At 46.9% G+C, this 24410-nt stretch overlaps 1 protein-coding gene across 3 annotated transcripts in view; it reads right to left on the reverse strand.

Annotated features, from left to right (window-relative positions):
* LRSAM1 (leucine rich repeat and sterile alpha motif containing 1) overlaps window positions 1–24410 on the reverse strand; it is a 542506-nt gene that overhangs the window by 163472 nt on the left and 354624 nt on the right. For all 3 annotated transcript variants that reach the window (XM_033960298.1, XM_033960299.1, XM_033960297.1), the window contains one exon: window positions 16314–16388. In XM_033960298.1, the coding sequence (XP_033816189.1) occupies window positions 16314–16388 (75 nt within the window). The remainder of the gene's footprint in view (window positions 1–16313; window positions 16389–24410) is intronic.

The following is a 24410-nucleotide window of genomic DNA, read 5'->3' on the forward strand; positions in this document are numbered from 1 at the left end:
TCAAATATGTCACGGGCCGCATCGAGGTGGAAGAAGATATCTTTTTTCTTAAAGGACCCACGGCAACAAGAGGGCATCCGTTGAAAATCAGGGGTGGGAAAATCAGGGGTGGCGACACCAGGAAGTATTTCTTCACAGAAAGAGTGGTTGATCATTGGAATGATCTTCCACTGTAGGTAATCGAGGCCAGCAGCATGCCAGATTTTAAGAAAAAATGGGATAAGAATGTGGGATCTCTTCATGGAAGAAATTAGGGGGGTGGGTCATTAGAGTGGGCAGACTTGGTGGGCCGTGGCCCTTTTCTGCCGTCATTTTCTATGTTTCTATCTGTCGACATGTGGAAAGGATCCAGAATTAGCCTTTCAACATCCACGCTGTCAGTGCTAGGGTTTTCAATCTGAGGTGTAGCATTTGTCCCCAATCCTTGGTTATGAGGTCCAGTCGCAGCAGTAGCCTGATTGGCAGCTGTGTTTACAGTCATTGTAGGAAGGGAAACCTGGTGTGGCTGCATTTTGCTGGTCTTTTGGAGCAGAATTATAAGAACATAAGCATCGCCTCTGCCGAGTCAGACCATAGGTACATCATGCCCAGCAGTCCCCGCGGTGCCCCCCCCCCAGGTCCATGACTTGTAAGTGATCTTTTACCTAAAACACTTTATTCCCTAATCGTATAATATCCTGTATAGTAACCCTCTAATTATACCCTTCAATCCCCTTTTCCTTCAGGAAATCATCCAATCCCATTGTGAATCCCAAAATCGTACTCTGCTCTACCACCTCCTCTGGAAACGCATTCCAAGTGTCCACCACCCTCTGAGTGAAGAAGAACTTCCTAGCATTTGTTCTAAATCTGTCTCTTTTCAATTTTTTTGAGTGCCCTCTTGTTTTTGTTGCCCCCGCCAGTCTGAAGAATCTGTCCCTCTCTACACCTTTCATGATCTTTTAAGTTTCTATCATGTACCCTCTAAGTCTCCGCTTTTCCAGAGAAAAGAGCCCCAGCTTCCCTAGCCTTTCAGCATATGAAAGGTTTTCCAAGCCCTTTATCATCCTTGTTGCTCTTCTCTGGACCCTCTCGAGTATCGCCATATCCTTCTTAAGGTACGGCGACCAGTACTGAACGCAGTACTCCAGATGCGGGCGCACCATCGCCCGATATAGTGGCAGGATAACTTCCTTCGTTCTGGTAGTGATACCTTTTTTGATAATGCCCAACATTCTGTTCGCCTTTTTTGAGGCCGCTGCGCATTGTGCCACCGGCTTCATTGTTTTATCCACCAAAACCCCCAAATCCTTTTTTAGTTTGCCTTCCCCCAGTACCATCCCCCCATCGTGTTTTCCTTTCCCTATGTGCAAGACTTTACATTTCTCTACATTGAAGCTCATCTGCAATTTATTTGCCCACTCACTCAGTTTGTTCAGGTCCCTTTGTAGTTCTTTACATTCCTCAACAGTTCTAACCCTACTGGAAAGTTTTGTGTCGTCCGCGAATTTTATAACTTCGCACTTCGTCCCTGATTCCAGGTCATTAATGAATATATTGAACAGCAGTGGTCCCAGCACTGACCCCTGCGGGACGCCACTCATGACCCCTTTCCAGTCAGAGTAGTGTCGCTTTACTCCTACCCTCTGTTTTCTGTCTGCCAGCCAATTTCTGATCCATCTGTGCACGTCCCCTTCCACCCCATGGTTCCACAGTTTCCTTAGTAGGCGCTCATGGGGTACCTTGTCGAAGGCTTTTTGGAAGTCCAGATATACGATGTCTATGGGGTCACCTTTGTCCAATTGTTCACTTATCCCCTCAAAGAAGTGCAGTAGGTTCGTTTGGCATGATCTTCCTTTACAGAAACCATGCTGGCTTGTTCTCATCAGATTATTCTTTTCTATATGCTCATTGATACTGTCCTTGATCAATGATTCAGCATCTTCCCCGGAACTGAGGTTAAGCTCACCGGTCTTTAGTTCCCCGGGTCGCCTCTCGATCCTTTTTTGAAGATAGGTGTAACATTCGCTATCCTCCAGTCCTCCGGGATTACCCCTGTTTTCAAGGATAGGTTGCAAATCTGCTGCAGTAACTCCGCTGTTTCGTCTCTGAGCTCTTTCAGTATTCTCGGGTGGATTCCGTCTGGGCCCGGAGATTTGTCAGTTTTTAATCTATCAATCTGTTTGAATATGTCTTCGAGGCTTATCTCCATGCATGATAATTATTCTTCTTGATCCCCCTTGAAGATTTTTTCCAGTTCCGGCACGTTGGATGTGTCCTCTTTTGTGAAGACCAACGAGAAGAACGTGTTTAATCTGTCTGCCACCTCTTCTTCCTCCTTCACCACTCCCTTCCTGTCTCCCTCATCCAGGGTTCCCACTTCCTCCCTCGCCGGTTGTTTTCCTTTCACATATCGAAAGAATGGTTTAAAATTCTGTTCCTTCCTGGCAAGTCTCTCTTCATACTCTTTTTTTTTGCTTTTCTGACTACGCGGTGATATTCTTTTTGATGTTTCCTGAGCTCTTTCCAATTTTCCTCGGTTTTATCCTTTTTCCACTTCCGGAATGATTTTTTCTTGTCTCCTATCACTTCATTGGTTATCCATGCTGGGTCTTTTGCTTGATTCTTTTTGCACCCTTTTCTAAATCTGGGTATATACAGGTTTTGTGCTTCATTTACTGTGTCTTTGAATAAGGACCAGGCTTGCTCCACCGTCTGTGCTTTCCTGGAGCTGTTCCTGAGTTTCCTCTTCACCATTTGTCTCATGGCATCATAGTTCCCTTTCTTGAAGTTAAACGTTGTTGCAATGGTTCTCTTCCCCTTTGGCATTCCTATTTTCACTTTGAACTGGATCATGTTATGATCACTGTTTCCTAATGGTCCCACTACTTCCACTTCCTTGGCAGTCCTTTCAGCCCATTGAGGATTAAATCCAGAATAGCTCTCCCTCTCGTTGCTTCCTTGACAAGCTGTTCCAAGAAGCAGTCCCGTACAGCCTCCAGGAACTCCGTTTCCTGTGTACATTTTGAAACTCCATGGCTCCAGTCTATCCTGGGATAGTTGAAATCTCCCATAACTATGGTGTTTGCGTTTTTACATTCCCACCTCAACTCGGCTCTCAGTTCTTCATCCTTTGCTTCAGTTTGCCCAGGTGGGCGGTAGTACAGTCCCATCTTTATTTCGGCTCCCTTTCTTCCTGGTATTTTAACCCATAGTGATTCCAGTTGGTCATTTGTCGCTGCTGCGTCCACTCTGATCGAGTGAATGGTGTCCTTTATGTAAAGTGCTACTCCTCCTCCTTTCTGATGTGTCCTGTCACGTCGGTAGAGCTTGTACCCTGGCAGTACTATGTCCTATTTGTTTTCCTCGTTCCACCATGTTTCTGTGATCGCTATGATGTCTAGGTTCTCATCTTTGATCATGACTTCTAGTTCCCCCATTTTGTTCTTTAGGTTTCTTGCATTAGTGTACATGCAGTTCAAGTCTTGGTAATTTTTTCTCCTTGTTATTTTCCCTTGCGGTTCATTTTTCTTTCTGTCCCCTTCCTGTCCTGCAGACTCCTGATTATTGCCTCTCTTGTCATCCCCTTGTGGTACGTTCTTATTTTCCTCCTTTTGTTCCTACCCTTCGGGGGCACTTCTTGTTGTCCTCTGTGGCAAAGAGGTCCATTGTTGGGAGGCCCCACTTGTGAAAAAGGTCCTGTGCTACCTCCGGGTGGAGGGATCATTTATGGGGGTCCAGCTTTCTGCTGAGACTGTCTGTCAGGGTGTTGTTGAGGCCGGGGAGGTAGTTGGCATGGATGAGCATGTTGATCAACAAGGCAAAGGACTAGATTTTGTGGGCCTCCCTGCTTGTTGATATAGAACATTACTACCTGGTTGTCTGTTTGGATCAATAAGGTCTTGTTGGAGATCCAGGGGGCAAAGGCTCGTAGGGCATTCCCGATTGCCCTGAATTCCAGCAGGTTGATGTGCTGTTTGGTCTCGGATGGTGACCAGCGGTCTTTGGTCCTTAGATGTAGGAAGTAGGCTCCCCATCCCTGTTTTGAGACATCCGTGGTGAGTGTAAGTTGGTATTGGGGCTGCTGGAAGGGCTTGCCCTTATACAGATTCTGCTAGTATGTCCACCACTTGAGTTTGCTGCAGATTTTTTGGCCTATTGTGATCCTGTGAGGCAGAGGTTGCGTGTGTTGATTCCAATTCTTCCTGTGGTACCACTGGAGGGATCGCATGTGGAGCTTGGCATGCGGGACAACTTGTATGGAGACCACTTGATGGCCCAAGAAGCGTAGCCGCATCCTTGCTATCACTATATGGAGAAGGAGAAGGAGAGTAGCGAGGAGAAGTAGGAAGGAGAAAGGGAGACTAAGAAGGTAAAAGGGCACTAACCCAACCTTCGGGGATCCGTTTAAGCAAGGCAGAGAGGAGCAGGAAGCTAGGGGCAGGGCGAGAGTAAGCTCCGCCCACCCCCACTGCGTCAGCAGAAGCATCGGCCGGACTCCCCCTTAAAAGGGGAGGAGCCAATGGCGTGCAGCCATTCGGCACGCGGTGAAGGCGAGCGGCAAAGGCGCTCGCCTTAGTGAGAGCGCTTTTGCGAAGGGTCTTGAGAAGGGCCGAGCAAGGACAGACAAGGACTCCAGAACACCAGAGAACAGCAGGAAGGCAAGGAAGAAGCGAGCACACACATAAGGAGAGCACACACACAAGAAAACACACAATAAGATACACACAAGACAGGGAAGGATAAAGAAGCGGCAGGCTCCAGGGACAAGAAAAAGGCCCAAGAAAGGACAACCGACCTACAAGCAGAAAGCGGCAGAAGAAGTAGGCAAGAAAGAGCCAAGCACAGGAGAGAGCACATGCACGGATGCAAAAGACAGAGGAGAGAGCACCTAGTGGACTGAAAAGAAAGAGAAATGGAAGCAGCAGGAACCCTGAGGAGCTTCCCAGTGTACTGCACGGAGTGTCATATGTACATAGAAACATAGAAACATAGAAATAGACGGCAGATAAGGGCCCACGGCCCATCTAGTCTGCCCACCTTAATGTCCCTCCCCTACCTTTGCCCTGTGAATAGATCCCATGTGCCGATCCCATTTGGCCTTAAAATCAGGCACGCTGCTGGCCTCAATCACCTGTAGTGGAAGACTATTCCAGCGATCAACCACTCTTTCAGTGAAAAAGAATTTCCTGGTGTCACCTCGTAGTTTCCCGACCCTTATTTTCAACGGATGCCCTCTTGTTGTCGTGGGACCCTTGAAAAAGAAGATATCTTCCTCCGCCTCGATGCGGCCCGTAAGATACTTGAACGTCTCGATCATGTCCCCCCTCTCTCTGCGCTCCTCGAGCGAGTATAGCTGTAATTTGTCAAGCCGTTTTTCGTATGGTAGATCCTTGAGTCCCGAGACCATCCGGGTGGCCATTCTTTGCACCGACTCCAGTCTCAGCACATCCTTGCGATAATGCGGCCTCCAGAATTGCACACAGTATTCCAGGTGGGGCCTCACCATGGATCTATACAATGGCATAATGACTTCCGCCTTACGACTGACGAAACCCCTTCGTATGCAGCCCATGATTTGTCTTGCCTTGGACGAAGCCTGCTCCACTTGATTGGCAGACTTCATGTCCTCACTGACGATTACCCCCAAGTCTCGTTCTGCTACCGTTTTTGCTAGGATCTCGCCATTAAGGGTATAAGACTTGCATGGATTCTGGCTGCCCAGGTGCATAACTTTGCATTTTTTGGCATTGAAGTTGAGTTGCCATGTCCTAGACCATCACTCCAGTAGGAGTAGGTCGTGCATCATGTTGTCGGGCACTGAATCTTCGTCTGTTGTGCATTTGCCCACTACATTACTCAGTTTGGCGTCATCGGCGAATAATGTTATTTTACCTCGAAGCCCTTCTGCCAAGTCTCTTATAAAGATGTTGAATAGGATTGGGCCCAAGACTGAGCCCTGTGGTACTCCACTAATCACCTCCGTCATTTCGGAGGGGGTGCCGTTCACCACCACCCTTTGGAGCCTACCTCCAAGCCAGCTCCCAACCCATTTCGTCAATGTGTTACCTAATCCTATAGAACTCATCTTGCTCAGTAACCTGCGGTGTGGTACGCTATCGAATGCTTTGCTAAAGTCCAGGTACACGATGTCCAGGGACTCCCCAATATCCAGCTTCCCCCGTTACCCAGTCAAAGAAGCTGATCAGGTTGGATTGGCAGGATCTCCCCTTAGTAAATCCATGTTGTCGGGGATCCCGTAGATTCTCCTCATCCAGGATCTTATCTAATTGGTGTTTGATTAGAGTTTCCATTAGTTTGCTCACTATCGATGTTAGACTCACTGGTCTGTTGTTTGCTGTCTCCATCTTTGAGCCTTTCTTGTGGAGTGGAATGACGTTAGCCGTCCTCCAGTCCAACGGGACGCTGCCTGTACTAAGGGAGAGGTTGAAGAGCGCAGACAGTGGCTCCGCCAAGACATCACTCAGCTCCCTAAGCACCCTGGGGTGCAGGTTGTCCGGCCCCATTGCTTTGTTAACCTTGAGCTTTGACAGCTCACCGTAGACACTGCTGGGCGTAAACTCAAAGTTACTAAACGGGTCAACTGAGCCAACCCTTGTCTGTAGCTGAGGGCCGAGCCCTGGCGCTTCTCGGGTGAAGACTGAGCAGAAGTATTCATTTAATAGTTGGGCTTTTTCTGAATCCTTTTCCACATAGTCTCCGTCTGGTTTCCTAAGACGTACAATCCCGCCTGAGTTTTTTCTTCTATCACTGATATACCTGAAGAAGGATTTATCTCCCTTCTGGATGTTCTTTGCTAGAGACTCCTCCATGAGGAATTTAGCCTCCCTGACTGCTGTTTTGACGGCTTTTGATTTGGCCAGGTAGTCTGCTCTAGAGTCCTGCTTCCCTGATTGTTTGTAAGAGATGAATGCTTTTTTCTTCTCCTTGATCAGGTCTGAGATCTCCACAGTAAACCACTGTGGCTTATTGTTCCTTCGCCGTTTACTTACTGATTTTACATAGCGGTTTGTTGCTTCTTGTATGGTTGCTTTCAAAGACGACCACATATCTTCCACGTTATCGGTTTCTTCTTGGCTTTGTAGCGCCTGGTGAACAAAGTCTCCCATTTCTTTGAAATTTGTGTCCTTGAATTTGAGGACTTTGGTTAGTGTAGTAGATTTAGTGAAACCTTTCCTGATATTGAACCATACCATGTTGTGGTCACTGGAGGCCAACGTGTCGCCCACCGAGACCTCTGTGACACTTTCTCCATTGGTAAGTATCAGGTCCAGTATTGCCTGATCCCTTGTCGGTTCCAACACCAGTTGCCTGAGGCTTGCTCCTTTCATAGAGTTTAATAGCCTCCTGCTGCTGCCAGAAGCAGAGGTAAGTGTAACCCAATCCACATCAGGCATGTTGAAGTCACCTAGCAATACTGTGTCCCCACGCAAGGTGGTATTTTCTATATCTTCGATTATTTCCATATCCAGGTCATCCTGTTGTCTTGGGGGTCTGTAAATTACGCCAAGATACAAGCATTTGTCCTTCCCTCTGGCCAAATTAACCCAAAGGGATTCCCCAGTATACTGGACATCTGAGATTCTCGTGACCTTAATGTCATCTTTAGTATATAATGCTACACCCCCTCCCTTCCTACCCTCTCTGTCCCGGCGAAGCAAGTTGTAACCCGGTATGACCATGTCCCACCCGTGGGAGTCTGTGAGCCAGGTTTCGGATATCACCACCACATCCAGGTCGGCATTCCTTATTTCTGTTTCCAATTCCAGGATCTTGTTTCCTAAACTGTGTGCGTTGACGTACATAGCCCTCCATGTTATATTTTTGTTATGTCTCAGTGGGGATATTCCTGTTTGAGCTATTTGAACACCTTTAGCATTGTTTGTGTTATTTGTGCTTTCCTGAGGCTCAGAACCACAATGTGTACTCCCCATATACCCAGAACTACAGTGTGTACTCCCCCTAGACCCGGAATTACAATGTGACCCATAAATATGATGTGACCCTACTCCCGACTCAAAAGTGTGTGCACTCACCCCTGACCCAGAATTTCGGTGTCTACTTTCCTCAGCCTCATAAATGTATTGGCATTTTAGTTCGCCTGGTATGTTGTTTGTGCCTGTACCCTCCCCCGACTTACCTAGTTTAAAGCCCTGTGGAGTAGGCAGGCTAGGCGGTGTCCAAGGACATTCTTCCCTCTTCTGGTTAGGTGTAGCCCGTCGTGTCCCTGTAGTCCTTGCAATACTTCTCCATGGTGCAGAAACCCGAAGTTCATCTCCTTGCACCATCCTCGCAGCCAGTCGTTCGCCCTTTGTATTTGATCCTCTCTGGCTCTGCCCTTGCCCCTCACTGGGAGAATCGAGGAGAAGACTACCTGCGCATCCATCCTCCTCAGCTTCTCCCCCAGGGCCCTGAAGTCTTCAGGTATGCTGTCCGGGCTGCTCCTTGCGGTGTCGTTGGTTCCGACGTGGATTAGAACCATGGGGAAGTGGTCTCGGGGCTTGATGAGTCTGTCAATGCAAGCAGTGACATCCCGGATCCTGGCCCCTGGCAAACAGCAGACCTCTCTTGATTGTAGGTCTGGTCTGCAGATTGGTCCCTCGGTGCCCCTCAGCAGCGAATCTCCGATGACCACCACTCTGCGCTTCTTAGGGGTGGGCTGTACTGTTGATTCCAGAGTTGGAACCGTCTGCTGAACAACTACTTGTAGCTCTTTCTCCGGACCTTCCTGTAGCAGCTGATATCTGTTCCTCAGGGCGATATGAGGTGTCGATGTTGAGCTGTCCTGTATGGGGGAAAAAGAGACAGAGTTAGGTCCTCTGCATTTTCTTGTGGAGGAAGTCACCAACTGCCAGGAGTCAGCGTCTCCAACCACTTCCTGCATTCCGGTAGTTTGTCTCAAGGTGGCCGTTTTGGATGCTATGGGTGTTCCCAGGGTGGTCTTGTCAGGTTCCTGTTCAGCGATCTGAGACAGCTCCTGGATGACTCCATCGATGAAGGTCTCGTCGTCTCGGATGCTCCTTAAGCGCTGAACCAAGGCTTTTGTCCGGTTGAACCATTACTTCTGTCTGCGTTGAGACTGTAGATATCTTTGAGGGGATGGCCTCGGTCTGTACAGAGACCTCTGCCCTCCGTCCTGGTTCTCCTTCCATCTGTACTCGGACCATAGCCATCCCCTGGGTGCTCTCGGTGACTGAACTGCCTGTTTTGATTGAAGTCTTGCTGCTTCTAGTCCTACCTGCCATTACAAAGGTTTATTGTTATTATTTCTTAATTTTAATTTTTTTTTTTTAATTTTATTTTATTTTTAAGGATGTTTGTTAGGGTGGGGGCTGTTAGGTGTTGGTCATTAAGTGTTGAGGGAGGGATAGAGGTAGTTAGTTAGTTCTTGGTCTGAGGGATGGAGTAGTTAATTAGTTAGTTAGTAGTAGTAGTTAGTTAGTTAACAGTTAGTTAATTGTCAGTTAAGGACGTCTGTTTGTTAGTGTGCCTGTTTAGTGAGAAAGATTTAGTAGCTTGTCGGGAAGGCAGGCATACATATGCAGTCGGTGTCAGGAACTAGAAAGCCTGAAGAAGGAAGTCAGTCAACTACAGTGCAGGGTTCAGGAGTTGGAGGGACTTCACATCTTGGAAGAACCGTTCAAGACAGCTGAAGACCTCACAAGAGACAGCCACATCGAGGAGCAAGTAAGGGAGCTCGAGAGATTCATCGAGGAGGCCTACAGGAAGGTGAAAGAACAGGATCATCAGCAGCAGCGCTGGAGCGAGGAAGCTACGCCCACACGAGATGGAGGACAGGGACCAACAGACGGAAGACAGGAACCAACAGACACCAAGGATGAAGGACCTCATGGAAGAATCGAGCAAGCAGAGGGGACGAAGACTCGCCGGTACCCTGAAAGAGAAGTACTGAACCACACCGAGGATACAGACTTGAGACCAGGGAGGAACCTGAAGAAGGGGAAATCTGCAGTCATAGTGGGAGACTCAATCCTGAGAGAAGTGGACAATCACTTAGCAGGAGGTAGAGAAGATCGGCTAGTGACTTGTCTCCCAGGAGCAAGAACGAAGGACATCACCGACAGAATCGAGAGGATCCTGGAAGGAGCAGAAACAGAAGAGACAGCAGTGATAATCCACATTGGAACAAACGATGTCAACAGGAGAGATTACAGCAGGACTACGCTAACTGAACAGTTCAAGATCCTAGGAAGGAAACTGAAGCTGAGGACACAGAAGATAGCATTCTCAGAGATTCTGCCAGTACCAAGGGCAGACAGATCTACAAGCAATAAATGTATGGTTGAGGAGATGGTACGAAGAAGAGGGATTCCACTTTGTGAGGAACTGGACAACTTTTTTGGGGAAGAACAAGCTCTTCAGGAGGGACGGACTACACCTGAGCACGGCAGGAACGAGACTACTAGCAAACAACGTCAAGAAAGAAATAGAACAGGCTTTAAACTAAGAAGGGGAAAACCGACAGTCGACCTGACGTTGGCGTTTCGGAATAGAGTATCCAAAGAAGATACTGAGCGGGAAAAATACTGGGAACACGCAAAAGACTAACAAGAGTCCAAGGAACAAGAGAAACTGACGAACAATAAGAAGGGCAAACAGAAAGAGCTAGAGGAACAGGAGAAATTGAGAAATCAGGTTGCGGACGAAAAAGATGTGCCAAAAAGAGAAACATAGAAACATAGTGGCAGAAAAGGGCTATAGCCCACCAAGTCTGCCCATTCCAAAGTATTCGCTCCCGAATTTACTCCCTTAAAGAGAGGAAGCAAGGAACAGAAATCAGGGACTGGCAGCTCAAAAAGGGGATGGCATGAGGAGTAAATCATAAGGAAAACCAGCAGGGAAAAGAAAAGACCAGGGCTTAAATTGTTTGTATGCAAATGCGAGGAGCCTAAAGACCAAAATGGGAGAACTAGAAGTCACAGCCAAAAAAGAGGACCTAGACATCATTGTAATCATGGAAACATGGTGGAATGAGGATAACAAATGGGACATAGTACTGCCAGGGTACAAACTCTATAGAAGAGACAGGACTCACAAGAAGGGTGGAGGAATAGCACTATACATAAAAGACTCCATTCACTCGACCAGAATGGATATGGAAACAAAGGCAGAAGGATTGGAATCATTATGGGTTAAATTACCAGGAAGGAATGGTTTTGACATAAAATTGGGACTGTACTATCGTCCGCCTGGACAAACGGAAGCAAACAACAAAGAACTGGAAGCAGAATTGAGGCGGGAATGCAAAAACGGAAATGTGATGGTAATGGTGGATTTTAACTATCCCGGAATAGACTGGAGTATTGGAAACTCGAACTGTGCGAGGAAAACAGAATTCCTAGAGGCTGTGAGGAACTGCTTTATGTATCAGCTCTTCAAGAAATCAATGAGAGGAAATGCCACTCTCGACCTAATCCTCAATGGGCTGGGGGACCTGCAAAGGAAGTGGAAGTAGTAGGACCACTAGGAAACAGCGATCACAACATGATCCAGTACAAATTAGAAGTAGGAACATTAAGAGGGAAGAGAACCATAGTGACAACGCTCAACTTCAAGAAAGGGAACTATGATGCTATGAGAGTAATGGTGAGAAAAAAAAACTCAGAAACAGCTCAAGGAAAATAGAAACCGTGGAGCAAGCCTGGTCCCTATTCAAGGGCATGGTGCAAGAACCACAACTTATATACATCCCCAGATTTAGAAAAGGGTGCAAAAAAAACCGAACAAAAGGCCCAGTATGGATAACAAATTAAGTGAAGAAAGCGATAGGAGACAAGAAAAAATCATTCCGGAAATGGAAAAAGGACCAAACCGGGGAAAACTGGAAGGAACACAGGAAATGCCAAAAAGAATGTCATCGAGTAGTTGGGAGAGCGAAAAGGGAATACGAAGAAAGACTAGCTGGGGAGGCAAAAAATTTCAAATTGTTCTTCAAATATGTTAAAGGGAAGCAACCGGCGAGGGAGGAAGTAGGACCGTTGGATGATGGAGACAGAAAGGGTGTGATAAAGGATGAAAAAGAGGTAGCTGATAGGTTAAACAAGTTCTTCTCGTCAGTCTTCACAAGTGAGGACACATCCAGTGTACCAGAACCCGAAGAGATCTTCAGTTGAGACCAGGAAGAAAAACTGTCGACAATAGAGGTGAGCCATGAGGATGTCCTCCAACAGATAGATAGATTGAAAAGCAACAAATCACCAGGCCCGGACGGAATCCAAGCAAGGGTACTAAAAGAACTAAGAAATGAAATAGCGGAAATACTCCAATGAGTTTGCAACCTATCCTTAAAAACTGGCGAGGTCCCTGAGGACTGGAAGATAGCAAATGTTACACCTATCTTTAAAAAAGGATCGAGAGGTGACCCAGGAAACTACAGGCCGGTAAGTTTGACATCGGTTCCGGGCAAGATGGTAGAAGTACTGATAAAGGACAGCATCTGTGAGCACATTGAAAGAAATGGACTAATGAAAGAGAGCCAACATGGCTTCTGCAAAGGAAGATCGTGCCTAACAAACTTACTGCACTTCTTTGAGGGGGTAAACAGCCAGATGGACAAAGGGGAACCCATAGACATCATGTATCTCGACTTCCAAAAGGCCTTTGACAAGGTACCCCATGAGCGGCTACTTAGGAAGCTGTGGAACCACGGGGTGGAAGGGGACGTACACAGATGGGTTAAACACTGGTTGGCAGGCAGGAAGCAAAGGGTTGGAGTGAAGGGACACTACTCGGACTGGAGGAGGGTCACGAGCGGAGTTCCGCAGGGGTCGGTACTCGGACCGCTGCTGTTCAATGTATTTATTAATGACCTAGAAATGGGGATGAAATGTGAAGTTATAAAATTTGCAGATGACACTAAACTCTGTAGCAGGGTTAGAACTGTTGAAGAATGTGAGGACCTACAAAGGGACCTGAAAAAACTGGAGGAGTGGGTGAATAAAATGGCAGATGAGTTTCAATGCAGGGAAATGCAAGGTCATGCATATAGGGAAAAAGAACCTGATGTTCAGCTACCAAATGGGGGGATTAGTACTAGAGGGAAATAACCTTGAAAAAGACTTGGGTGTGCTGGTGGACACAACAATGATTGCCTTTTGCTGTAGCTATGCCTTTAAGGGGACGGATCCTGGCACGCTGACATCATCCTGGGATGAGATTGAGGCAGCCGTTGTCTTCGGGCTGCAGGCAGCATGGCGCCGAGCTGAATCGGCACAGTTCAGTGTAGGCGCACTGGAGATGGCCAGCGGAGGGGATGCAAGACCCTCGGCCATTGCTGCTACTGTATGAGCCCCCATAGCTGGTCCAGTCCTCTGAACGGCCATCGGGGAGATTCTCATGAGGCTGGTTAACTTTAAGAGCAGTCTGCTCTGTATTTTTCTGGGCGTCCTGAGGCAGCAGGTAAGCGGGGGTTGCCACGGCTGTGGCTTGGAGTCCCAGGTAGGTCCTTACCGGTGCCGATGGTGTCTTGCTGGCTGCGATTTTTGGTCCCCCTGTTGGAGGGTCTTTCTTGCATTAGTCTTCCCCTGGTTCCTGCAGCATTTGCAAGTGGTTTCTGCAGGCCCTCAGGGACATCTTTAAGCACTGGGAGCAGGCGACCATGAGGTGAGCCTCCACGAGGCAACAGACACACACCTGGTGGAGGTCATCTTTCTCTTGCAGTCTGGGCACTTCTTAAAGCCCAGTTTTGCTACAGTTTTCTCGGTTTTTTCAGTCATTCTTCTTTTTTCTTCTTTTCTTGGGTTTTTTAACTTGGAGAGTAGTGATCCATAGAGTAGTACTCATCTATGGCCTAAAGAAATGGGAACATATCACCCCTTTCTACCACCAACTCCACTGGCTGCCTTTCGAATCCAGAGTACTCTTCAAATTTGCATGCTTCTGCTACAAATTGGTAAACGGCCTCTCGCCAAGATACATCAATCCCCTCTTTAACCTTTGCTGCTCCAACAAGAAATCCCGTAGAATTCAACTGTTCGCCTACCCCTCGCTTAAGCTCTGTCATCTTAAAAGATTCCTAGACAAAACCTTCGCTTTCCAAGCAGCCAAGATGAACCCATGGATCGCCCAAATGATTCTCGAGGCTCCCACTTACCTCGACTTCAGAAAAACACTCAAAACTTACCTATTCAACAAACAAGCCCCCTAACGCCCCCTCTCCGGAATTACCTGACCACACGCCCGCCCCTTTCCCCCTTCATTGATCGCTGTCTTCCAGCTCACTTACCCTCCTCCTTCTTCATCAGCCAAGTTCGGCTAAAGTTGTTGTAAATCCAATAAATCATGGTAAATCGGCCCGTTCGGCCCTCCCCCCCCCTTTATTGACCGCTTTCCTCCTTCTCTACTTCCCACTCCCTCTTCTTCAGCCATGTTCGGCAGAAGGTGTTCTAAATCCAATACATTGTTTGTATACCCAATACATTGCCTGTAAACCCAAAACATTGTTTGTAAATCGGCATGTCAATGCGGATCCTAATGTAATTATTGTGAACCGCCTAGAACTCGATGGGCATGGCGGTATATAAGAATAAAATTATTATTATTATTATTGATCCGTCCATTAGGAAGGGCGGATGAACTAAACTGGATTAGAGAAGGCCAGCACAGGTATTTATAGGGCTACCTGCACATGCTCAAATGAGGCTCCCAAAGCTTCACCTGAGCTCTGGGAGAGCAATTCCAAATTGGGAACGTTAAATGACATCACTAAACTGTGGCTGACTTAGACTGCTGGTCCATGGAGAAAGGTTTAAACTGCAAAGCCCAATACCTTTCTTTCATGAAGTTTTCTGCCTGTCCTTTCCTACCAGGAACCCTGGACAAAACTGCCTGGTGTGAAACCTGGTTTCTTATGGCCAGTGGAAGCTGCAGAGCCTCCAACCCCTCCTGATGACAGAACCCACTTCCCCCAACGATAACCGGCAGGAAGGTGCTCAACCCTTCCTGCCGACAGAACCCGCTCCCCCCAACGATAACTGGCAGGAAGGTGCTCAACCCTTCCTGCCGACAGAACCTGCCCCCCCGACGATCATGGCAGGAGAGTACCCAACCCTTCCTGCCAGCCCCCCCCAACGGCCCCCCTAAGATCGACGGCAGGAGGGTGCCCAACCCCTCCTGCTGGACCCCCCCCAACGAACCCCCCCACCCCAGAACCCCCCCTTGGCCTTACCAGCAAGTTGGACTGGACAGCTCCTCGTACGTCCGGCCAGCAGGCCCGCCTCCATCCAAATGAGGCGGGCCCGCCCCTCCCCTGTCCAACCCACAGGATCCTAGGGCCTGATTGGTGCAGGCGCCTAAGGCCCCTCCCGCTTCATGGCAGGAGTGAGCATCCCTCCTGCCTTTTTTGGGGGGGAGAGTAGGGGGGAGGGCCTTCATGGCAGGAGGGTGTGGACATCCTGCAGCGATGGTGGGGGATTTTTTTCTTTTTTTATGGGATAGATATTTTGCGTGTGTAATACACACAAAATAACAGTGCCATTGAAAAAAAAACAAAACAGGTAGACCTGTCGGTAACAGTTACTGACAGGTCTACAGCAATAGAGTTTTAGGATTGGTAAAACCCAATGCTAAATAGCTAAGCAATGTAAGTGAATCAATCGCTTGGCTATTTTGCATGGAGTTTAACTAATTTGCATGGCTGGATCGGAAAATGGACGATCGAGGGGAAAAACACATGATGGGCCATTTTATGAAACAGGTCGGTTAGCAGCGATCGTCGCTAAACCAAACAGGTTTAACGACGATCACTGACTTTAGTGAATCTAGCCACAGGTAAGTACCTGGATAAAATTAAAACTTAATCTCAGCACCCACTGTAACTTCTAAAATCAGCTTCTAAAGTTGAATACCAGTGGGAGCCAGATGAGTTCTGGTGGCTGCCTATGATCCATATATTCAATGCCTGTGCATGGATTAGGCGCTGTGTTAAATATCTGGATCAAATTCAGCTGGATCAAATTCAGCATGTCTGAAAACACTGATCACTGCCAGATGAATTTCAGGGAGCATATTTCTATTTTGCAATTAGCAGTGCACCATCAAACAAAATTTCCAAATAATGGTACAAGGGGTCACATAGCAGAACTGATAAAAATCAGTCAATATCATTCATCTCTGAATGTTGTTCCAGTTTAGGGTCTGGTGGTTTGTCTGTGTGTTTTTATTAACCTTTTTCATAGCCACAATACAATTTCACAAACACATTTAAGTCCTTGGATGAGGATGAGTTTACTATGAGTTTTAAGTATCCAACACTTATTTGTTGTTTGACCTCTTCAATCCTGTCTATAGCTCACCTGATTCCTAATTTGCCTGTGCATAAGGTCTTTCTTCAGCTGAAGTGCTTCAAAAGCAGCTTTCTGGATCACAGACTAAAATAGTAGAAGAATTTAATTCAGTAAACCTGCTACTTAAACAAACCATAGATGTTAAAAAAGGAGAGCCCTAGATAAAGTGCAATCAAGAAACCATAGATACAGTATAAACTCTACTGAACTGTGTGAACACTGGATGTACAATCTGCATAACCTTCCACAAAGTGGAACTAATTTTGGTTTAGCATACAAAGAAAAGAATAGTAGACCACTGGCCCTATCAAGATTTATCACTGTCTACTTCCATTAGTTTTCCATCCAGAACTTCTGCTATTCACTATAAGATGAAAGGGAAGATTAGGTTATTACCTCAATCTTCTTTCCACTATAAAAGAACATGAGTCTTGACCAGTGGGTTATTCACCTCTACCCACGGGTCCCTCTACAAAAAAACAACTTTTCAGCTCCACCTCTGTGTCAGTGGGCAGTCCCCATCTCCTCAGTTTGAACCAAAGCAGTTGATGACCCCTAAAATAGGAGAAATAACAAAGAGGGCACAGGGAGCTCCCCACCCAAGTTAAGTCTTTTCTACTCTGCAACAAAGACAAGTAAGTAAACCCCAAGAAACTTAATATATAAGCAAGGTGGACCCAAACAAGATACCTACCTTAATGCAACTATCACTCACATTTATACAGCTATTATAGGCTTTCCCACGGACTTTGCCATAGCAAGTTATTGCATCACTTATTGAGCTTGCTGGCAGTCAAAAAAAACAATAAAATACATACTCTCTTGGCTGCTCCAAGGCAAGCATTTGGAGACTCACATACGTGTCTGAGACAGAAAGCAGGCTAAATTGATATCTGACAGGGCGGGTGTCAAGACTCATGTTCCTTTATACTGGAAAGAAGGTTATAGAGGAAGAATCTAATCGTCCCTTCCAGTGCAAAAGGAATATGAGTCTTGACCAGTAGAACATACTAAAGCTGCACCCTGAGTTTAGGGCAGGGCAGATGAACCTGCTGCTAGCACTGAGGACACAAAAGTAGCATCCATTTGTACCTTCACATCCACTCTGTAAAACCTTGTGAAAGAATGGAGAGTGGACCATATAGCTGCCCTACAAATCTCCTCAGGCAGAACTGCCCAGGATTCTACCCTAAAGAAGCCACACTTCTGGTGGAATGTGCGTTCAAGGAGATTGGTGGCCGTTTACCACAGCCAGGGTAGACAGATGAAATAGCTATGTGGATCCATCTGGAAATCAAAGCCTTAGATGCTGGCTTCGCCGATCTGCCAGGACTGGTGATCCCAAAAAGATTACCTGAAAGACAAAAATCATTCATTACCTCGAGAAAATAGAGAAGAACTTTCCTTATGTTCAGTAACTCCAAAACTTTGTCCTTTTTCTTTACACCTGTAACCTGAAATGGAGGCAGTCTGACTTCCTGACTGACATGGAACACTGACACCACCTTTGACTAGAAGGAAGGCACCATGTGTAGAGACACAACTGCCTCCATAAATCTGAGGAACGGCTCTTTACATGACAGAGCCTAAAGTTCTGAAAACTTTTTTGTCGAGGCAATAGCTTCCAGGGAAACCATCTGGATGGTCAGATCCTTCAGTGATACCTCTTACAAGTGCTCATACGGGGCTCTACTGAGAGCACATGATTTCATGTTGGAAATGGTTATTGCAAGGGAGGATGCAAATGCAACGCTCTTCAGAAACCTGGACACATCTGAATAGGAAGCCAAAGACCCTTTCTCTACTCAAGCCATAAGGCACGAGAGGCTTGCCATCTGTACCTTGAAGGGGCCAACGGTCAGGCTCTTTTTTTAAACTGTCCTGAAGAAATGAAAGGACTGCAGAAATCAAAGCCCTAAAAGGTTCCACCTTCTGTTCTGCATTGGCTGTGACCATAGCTGGCTTCTTAGATCATAGGAGGGTACCTATAACTCCCACCAACTATCCTTTCTTCTATAGGACTGTGAGCAATTGGACCCTGCAAAAGCATACCATGTGCGACACAGTCAATCTGGTGCATGAGAATTATTACCCCTTGGTGGGTTTTTATTCTTCGAACAAGCTAGCCTATCATTGGTTACATGGGAACACATACAAAAGCTTCTTCATTGACCATGGTTCTACCACAGCATCTATACTGGCACTTCCTGCCTCTACTTTGCGACTGAAGTAGCAAGGAACCTTCTTGTTGAACAGTAACATAATTAGATCGAATATTGGCCTTCCCCAGTGCTTTACAATTTTTTGAAAGCACTCTGGGGCAAAGACCCTCCCCATGATCCAGAGCCTGGTGACTGGCATAAAATACACATTGTTGTCTTTGTCAAACCCCCCTAACATAATGATGGTCTGCTTGTGCATTGACCACTCCCACTACATGTGCCATCAAAATGGCTTATAGGTGGGAGAGCTGACCAGGTCAGTGCCCTGGAACAGGCAGGCAATGACTATCTCTCGAATAGCCAGTATGAGACAGGGAAAGTTCTGCAGGAAAGCTTCCACTCTTGTATAGAGTCTTGAAATCCTGGCAGGAGACTTTTACCTGAAAGGCTTGCTGTTTCTTTAAGAAAGGAGCAGGGAAATCTGACTCCTGGCAGACGTAGCAATTCTCTAGAGAACTGATTCACTTCCTTCCCCCCTTCCAGGCAGAGGGGGGTGTGGTTTTGAACTCCCTAAATTGAAGCCGGTGAGGGAGTCAAGGAAGGAGAACCAACCAGACGGTGAGAGGCAGGAAGACTGGGAGATGCAGGAAGTTGATTCTGCCCCAGTACTGGAACAGCTGAGTAACATGGAAGCTATGGATTTGCAAGCAGCAGGGAATGAGCCAGAACCTAGTGTGGAACTGATGGAAATCAACTGCTGTAAAAGTGAGTGTGCTGTGTTGTGCTATTAACTCTCCAAGTAGGACATTACTTTGAACTGTGTTTTTGTTTTTGTGCATTTTTGCCTGGAAGAAAGTGGCTTGTGCAGGCAAGAGCAAACCTGCTTATGAACTGTAACATTTCTGAGCTAGTGGTTTTTCTTTCCTTTTAAAACTAGCTTAGAGAAAACGTTTGGCTTTTTCTATTTTTGTTTTGCTGATGTCTTGGCATTGAGGTACATTTGAACAGAGGCAGATAATTAGCAGCAGTGCAGTGCAGCAGCTGTGCCTAGAAGCCGTTCTGAATGCTGGAACAGCTTGTGCCTCGGAACTGTTCTTTGTATGACTACAAGTTGCTGGACTGTAAGATTGAGAAGTTGATGTTTGTACCTTTTGCTTCACTTATAATCAGAGAGAGTTATTTAAGAACTCTTTGGGCAAAGAACTGCCTGAATACAAAGAACCTGCTCAGCCTGTATAAAAGGGCTAAAATTAAGCATTGTCATTAGACACTTTAAGAACCTGCCTGAAAGTATTGCTATTCTGTACCTCTCTGTATCCAGTGTCGGTACCTTGCACAGTGCTGGCAAAGAAATTAAGATTTTTGGAAGTTTACCTAATTGCAACACCTGAAGTGGCTGTTGGCCAGTTGCTGGAGGAAAAGCTGTATTTTTGGTTACTGCTGAAATTTTGTGCTTGTGTTATTTTTGAAACAGTGGAATTGTTCTGTGTGAAACAGGGTGTTTTGAACCTAAACACAAAGTCTGGCCAGTGGCCAAGAATAATAGTTCTTTTTAAGAACTTGAACCTTTGACGGAAGTTTCCTTCTTTTTGCTGGAAAGGAAAATCCTTACCCAAAATACTGGGGTTTAACCATAGCATAGCCATTCCCAGGCCTGAAGGGTACCCAAAGCTAAAGGGGTCACACCGGGGCAGTATTTTGTCGCAGCCCAGAGGGGTCGGCTGCGCTCATCAGAGACTCTGAGTTGTGACAATGTGCATGACAGAAGAGTGGGACGGGTGTGATTGTATGTGATGATCTTAAGGTGGCCAAACAGGTTGAAAAGGTGACATCGAAAGTTAGAAGGATGCTAGGTTGCATTGGGAGAGGTATGGCTAGTAGGACAAAGGAGGTATTGATGCTCCTGTATAAGACTTTGGTGAGACCTCATTTAGAATATTGTGTACAATCCTGGAGGCCGCACCTTCAAAAAGATATAAAAAGGATGAAGTCAGTCCAGAGGAAGGCTACTAAAATGGTATGTGGTCTTCATTAAAAGACGTATGGGGACAGACTTAAAGATCTCAATCTGTATACTTTGGAGGAAAGTTGGAAGAGGGGAGATATGATAAGAGACGATTAAATACCTACACAATGTAAATGTGCATGAGTCGAGTCTTTAATTTGAAAGGAAACTCTGCAATGAGAGGGCATAGGATGAAGTTAAGAGGTGATAGGCTCCGGAGTAATCTAAGGAAATACTTTAACAGAAAGGGTGGAAGATGCATGGAACAGTCCCCCAGAAGAGGTGGTGGAGACAAGAGACTGTCTGAATCCAAAAGGGCCTGGGTTAGGCACATGGGTTCTCTTAGAGAAAGAGATAATGGTTACTGTGGGTGGGCAGACTAGATGGGCTATTGGCCTTTATCTGCCATCATGTTTCTATGTTTCTACTATATTAAAAATAAAATCATTTTCCCTACTTTTGTTGTCTGGTGACTTTATTTTTCTGTGCTTTAACTATGTTTCCAGGGTCTTCTTGTCCATTGATTGTTTTTCTCTCCATCTTCACTTTCTGCCTTCCAACCATCTTTGGCATTAACTTAACATTCAATTTTTCCATTTTTCTGCTTTCTTCATACTGAGCCAACTTTAGGGACAACACCTGGGCCCATCCAGGTCCCTTCCCCATCCTCCCAGCCGGTGAAGAGAAGCAGCAGCTGATGTGGTCAGAAGGTCCTTTCCCATAAGAAGAAAAGCCCGACCACAGATGCTGGCACAGTTCCCTGTGCGCTGCAGCACTAACACCTCTCCCGTTGCCTTCTGGTAGTGCAGGAGCACGTAAGTTCTTGACCTTAGGCCTCAGTAAAGAAACATGTTCCTTTGGGCTTAGGCCTCAGTTGAGCAATGTTCCTGCGCATGTTCCTGGGGCTTTAGGCCTCAGTTGAGAAATGTTCCTGCGCATATTCCTGGGGCTTTAGGTCTCAGGTGAGAAATGCTCCTGTGCATGTTCCTGAGGCTTTAGGCCTTAGGTGAGAAATGTTCCTGCGCATGCCCCTGTGGCTTAAGGCATCAAATGAGACGTGTTCCTTTGGCTTGGGCCTCAGTAAAGGAAGATTTCTGTGGCTCAGTTGAGAATTATTCCTGTGGCCTAGGCCTCAGAGGTAAGTTCTTCTGGTGGCCTAGACCTCAGAGGTGACATCTTCCAGTGGCTTAGGCCTTGGAGGTGAGATCTTCCAGTGGCTTAGGCCTTGGAGGTGAGATCTTCCTGTGGCTTAGATCGCAGATGAATGAGTTTCATGTGGCTCAGGCCTCAGTGAAAAAAATTTCCAGGGGTTTAGACCTTAGATGGGAAATGCTCCTGTGACTTGGTCCTCAGTTCAGCAATTTTCCTGTGGCTCAGGCCTCAGTGGAAGGAGGATTCCTGGGGGCTCAGGCCTCAGTGGAAGGAGGATTCCCAGGGGCTCAGGCCTCAGTGGAAGGAAGATTCCTGGGTCTCCAGCCTCAGGGCAAGAAGGTTTCCTGGGGCTTAGGCCTCAGGGCAAGACATATTCCTGGGGCTCAGATGAGAGAGGCTCCTATGACATGGACCTCAGTTGAGATATTCTCCTGGGGCTCAGGCTTCGATTGAAGAATATTTCAGTGGCTTAGGCCACAGTGGAAGGCCAATTCCTGTGGCTCAGGCCGCAGTGGAAGGCCGATTCCTGTGGCTCAGGCCGCAGTGGAAGGCCGATTCCTGTAGCTCAGGCCGCAGTGGAAGGCCGATTCCTGTAGCTCAGGCCGCAGTGGAAGGCCGATTCCTGTGGCTCAGGCCGCAGTGGAAGGCCAATTCCTGTGGCTAGGTCACAATGGAAGGCCGATTTCTGTGGCTCAGGCCACAGTGGAAGGCAGATTCCTGTGGCTCAGGCCACAGTGGAAGGCAGATTCCAGTGGCTCAGGCCGCAGTGGAAGGCATATTCCTGGGACTCAGGCCTCGGTGGAGAAAGATTCCTGAGGAGTAGGCCTCAGTTGAGCTGCAGGATATGAGCCTTACGGTGTCTACCTTGGGGAGTGGGGGCTTATCACCTGGGCTCCCAGGTCCCTTTTCCTCTCTCCCCCTGAAGGACTTGGATACTTCAGTTCCATAAGCTCACTTGGGCTATGGGCATGGAGTTATAGAGGTAGCTATTCTCTTCAGGGAGGCACCAGTATGGGGAGTATTTTTACCCCTTTCCCGCGTAGGGAAGCGGAAGCTGCTTCAGCTATAGTAGCAGACGCCCACGGGCTTGCAGCCAGGTCAGGCAGCAGCGAGCAGTAGGAGGCCCTTCCCTCCTGCCACGGATCAGAGGTCATTGCAGTTGCAGCCGACGTCACCGCTGGTGTCAGTATTTCTACTCTCGGACGCCACTTCCGGAAGTACTGCCTTTGCTAACCGGCTGACCCTAGTTGCTGCCACACGGGCAATGGGTTGGCCTTGGTTGGGGAGCCATTTCACTTGCAGCCTGGTGTACCATGTTTGGTCCCAGCTGGATGGCACTTAAGCTATGGCTAGGCTGATGGCGGGCTAGTTGATAGCTCTCGCTACTGCTCTGAGTTATTCTTTCCACTCCTTCTGGGTTCTTTCATGTGGAGGAATGGACTGGCGATTGAATAAGCTACCTCAGTGTCTGAGACTGTTACTGTTTCTCCTAGGGACCCTGGGACAGGCACTTGTCACTTCATGGCCCGGATACAGAGTAGTGTCTGGTTACAAGGGGATGCCTTGCCTCTCCTCTGGCATTATTCTTGACTGGGATCAACAGTTTGGCCTCCTATGTCCTAGGGACTTGAGAGGGCTTCAGTCAGATGGGGAATCTTCAATTGTCATGAGTCCAGGCTGGCTGCCTTAGAACCTTCTGAGGGAAGTAGGTCTGGTTTATGACGAGGCTCATGGGGTTTGTCATCAGCCAAGGACAATTGCTAGACATGTTGGTTGCATTCCACAGCAGGTTATTTGAAGCCAGGTGATCGCATTAGAAGGCTGCTTTACACTCATACTATTCGTGGAGGGACACTGTAGCTGGGGTTTTCTGCAGCATGGTGCTCTCAGGCAAGAATTGCTCCTGCTCACATGGGCTAGAGGGGTTACCCTCTGTATGTTCATAGGATACGTACTCTCTTGGTGTTGCATCTCCTTAGACATGTGCTGCAGGGCAAGTTTTCAGTTCACTTATTTCCCTCCCTACGTTTGGACTGCTTTTGTACCTCTGACTAGTCTCTGGATTCATCTGCTGTTGATGAGAAGGAAGATAAAATTATGTCCTTACCTGATAATTTTCTTTCCTTTAGTCACAGCAGATGAATCCAGAGCCCCACCCTGGTGTGGGGTTTGTTGCTCTCAGGAACAATTTAGGCTTGCCTTTAGACTGAAGTTGCAGTCTTGATTTTGATGTATCAATGATTCGTGTAGCGCATGCGACGGAAGAAGTTCCATAGGTGTCCTATGTCTCATATGTTTCGTGTGATTGATGTGGTTTATGTGATTTACTTTTATATTATTTATTTCAACTGCTTTGAGAAGACCTATACTGATCGGCCAGGAGGATGTGCATCCAAGATATACCCGAGATCAATTCAGTGCTCTCTGTCTCTCCCTGCTGGTTGATGGATGTAATCCCACTAGTCTCTGGATTCATCTGCTGTGACTAAAGAAAAGAAAATTATCAGGTAAGGACATAATTTTACCTTCTTTATTAAGTTTTCATATAACAAAGCAAGAAGAGAAAACAGAAGAAAATATCCAAGGATATACAAAACATATCATGTATGCAAAAGGCTCTATAAATTGGAACCAAGTTGTTTAGTACAAAAATCAGAGTTCAACAGCAAATAGTCTTTAAAAGCAGCCCATTTCTTCAAAGAAGACAAGAAGAGTTAACTGGGCAGTGTCTCTTAGTAGAGTAACATTCGTATCTATAAGTAAGACATAAATTCTACCAATGGACAT

This window comes from Geotrypetes seraphini, chromosome 10, assembly GCF_902459505.1.
Source record: "Geotrypetes seraphini chromosome 10, aGeoSer1.1, whole genome shotgun sequence".
In the NCBI taxonomy this organism is placed as follows: domain Eukaryota; kingdom Metazoa; phylum Chordata; class Amphibia; order Gymnophiona; family Dermophiidae; genus Geotrypetes; species Geotrypetes seraphini.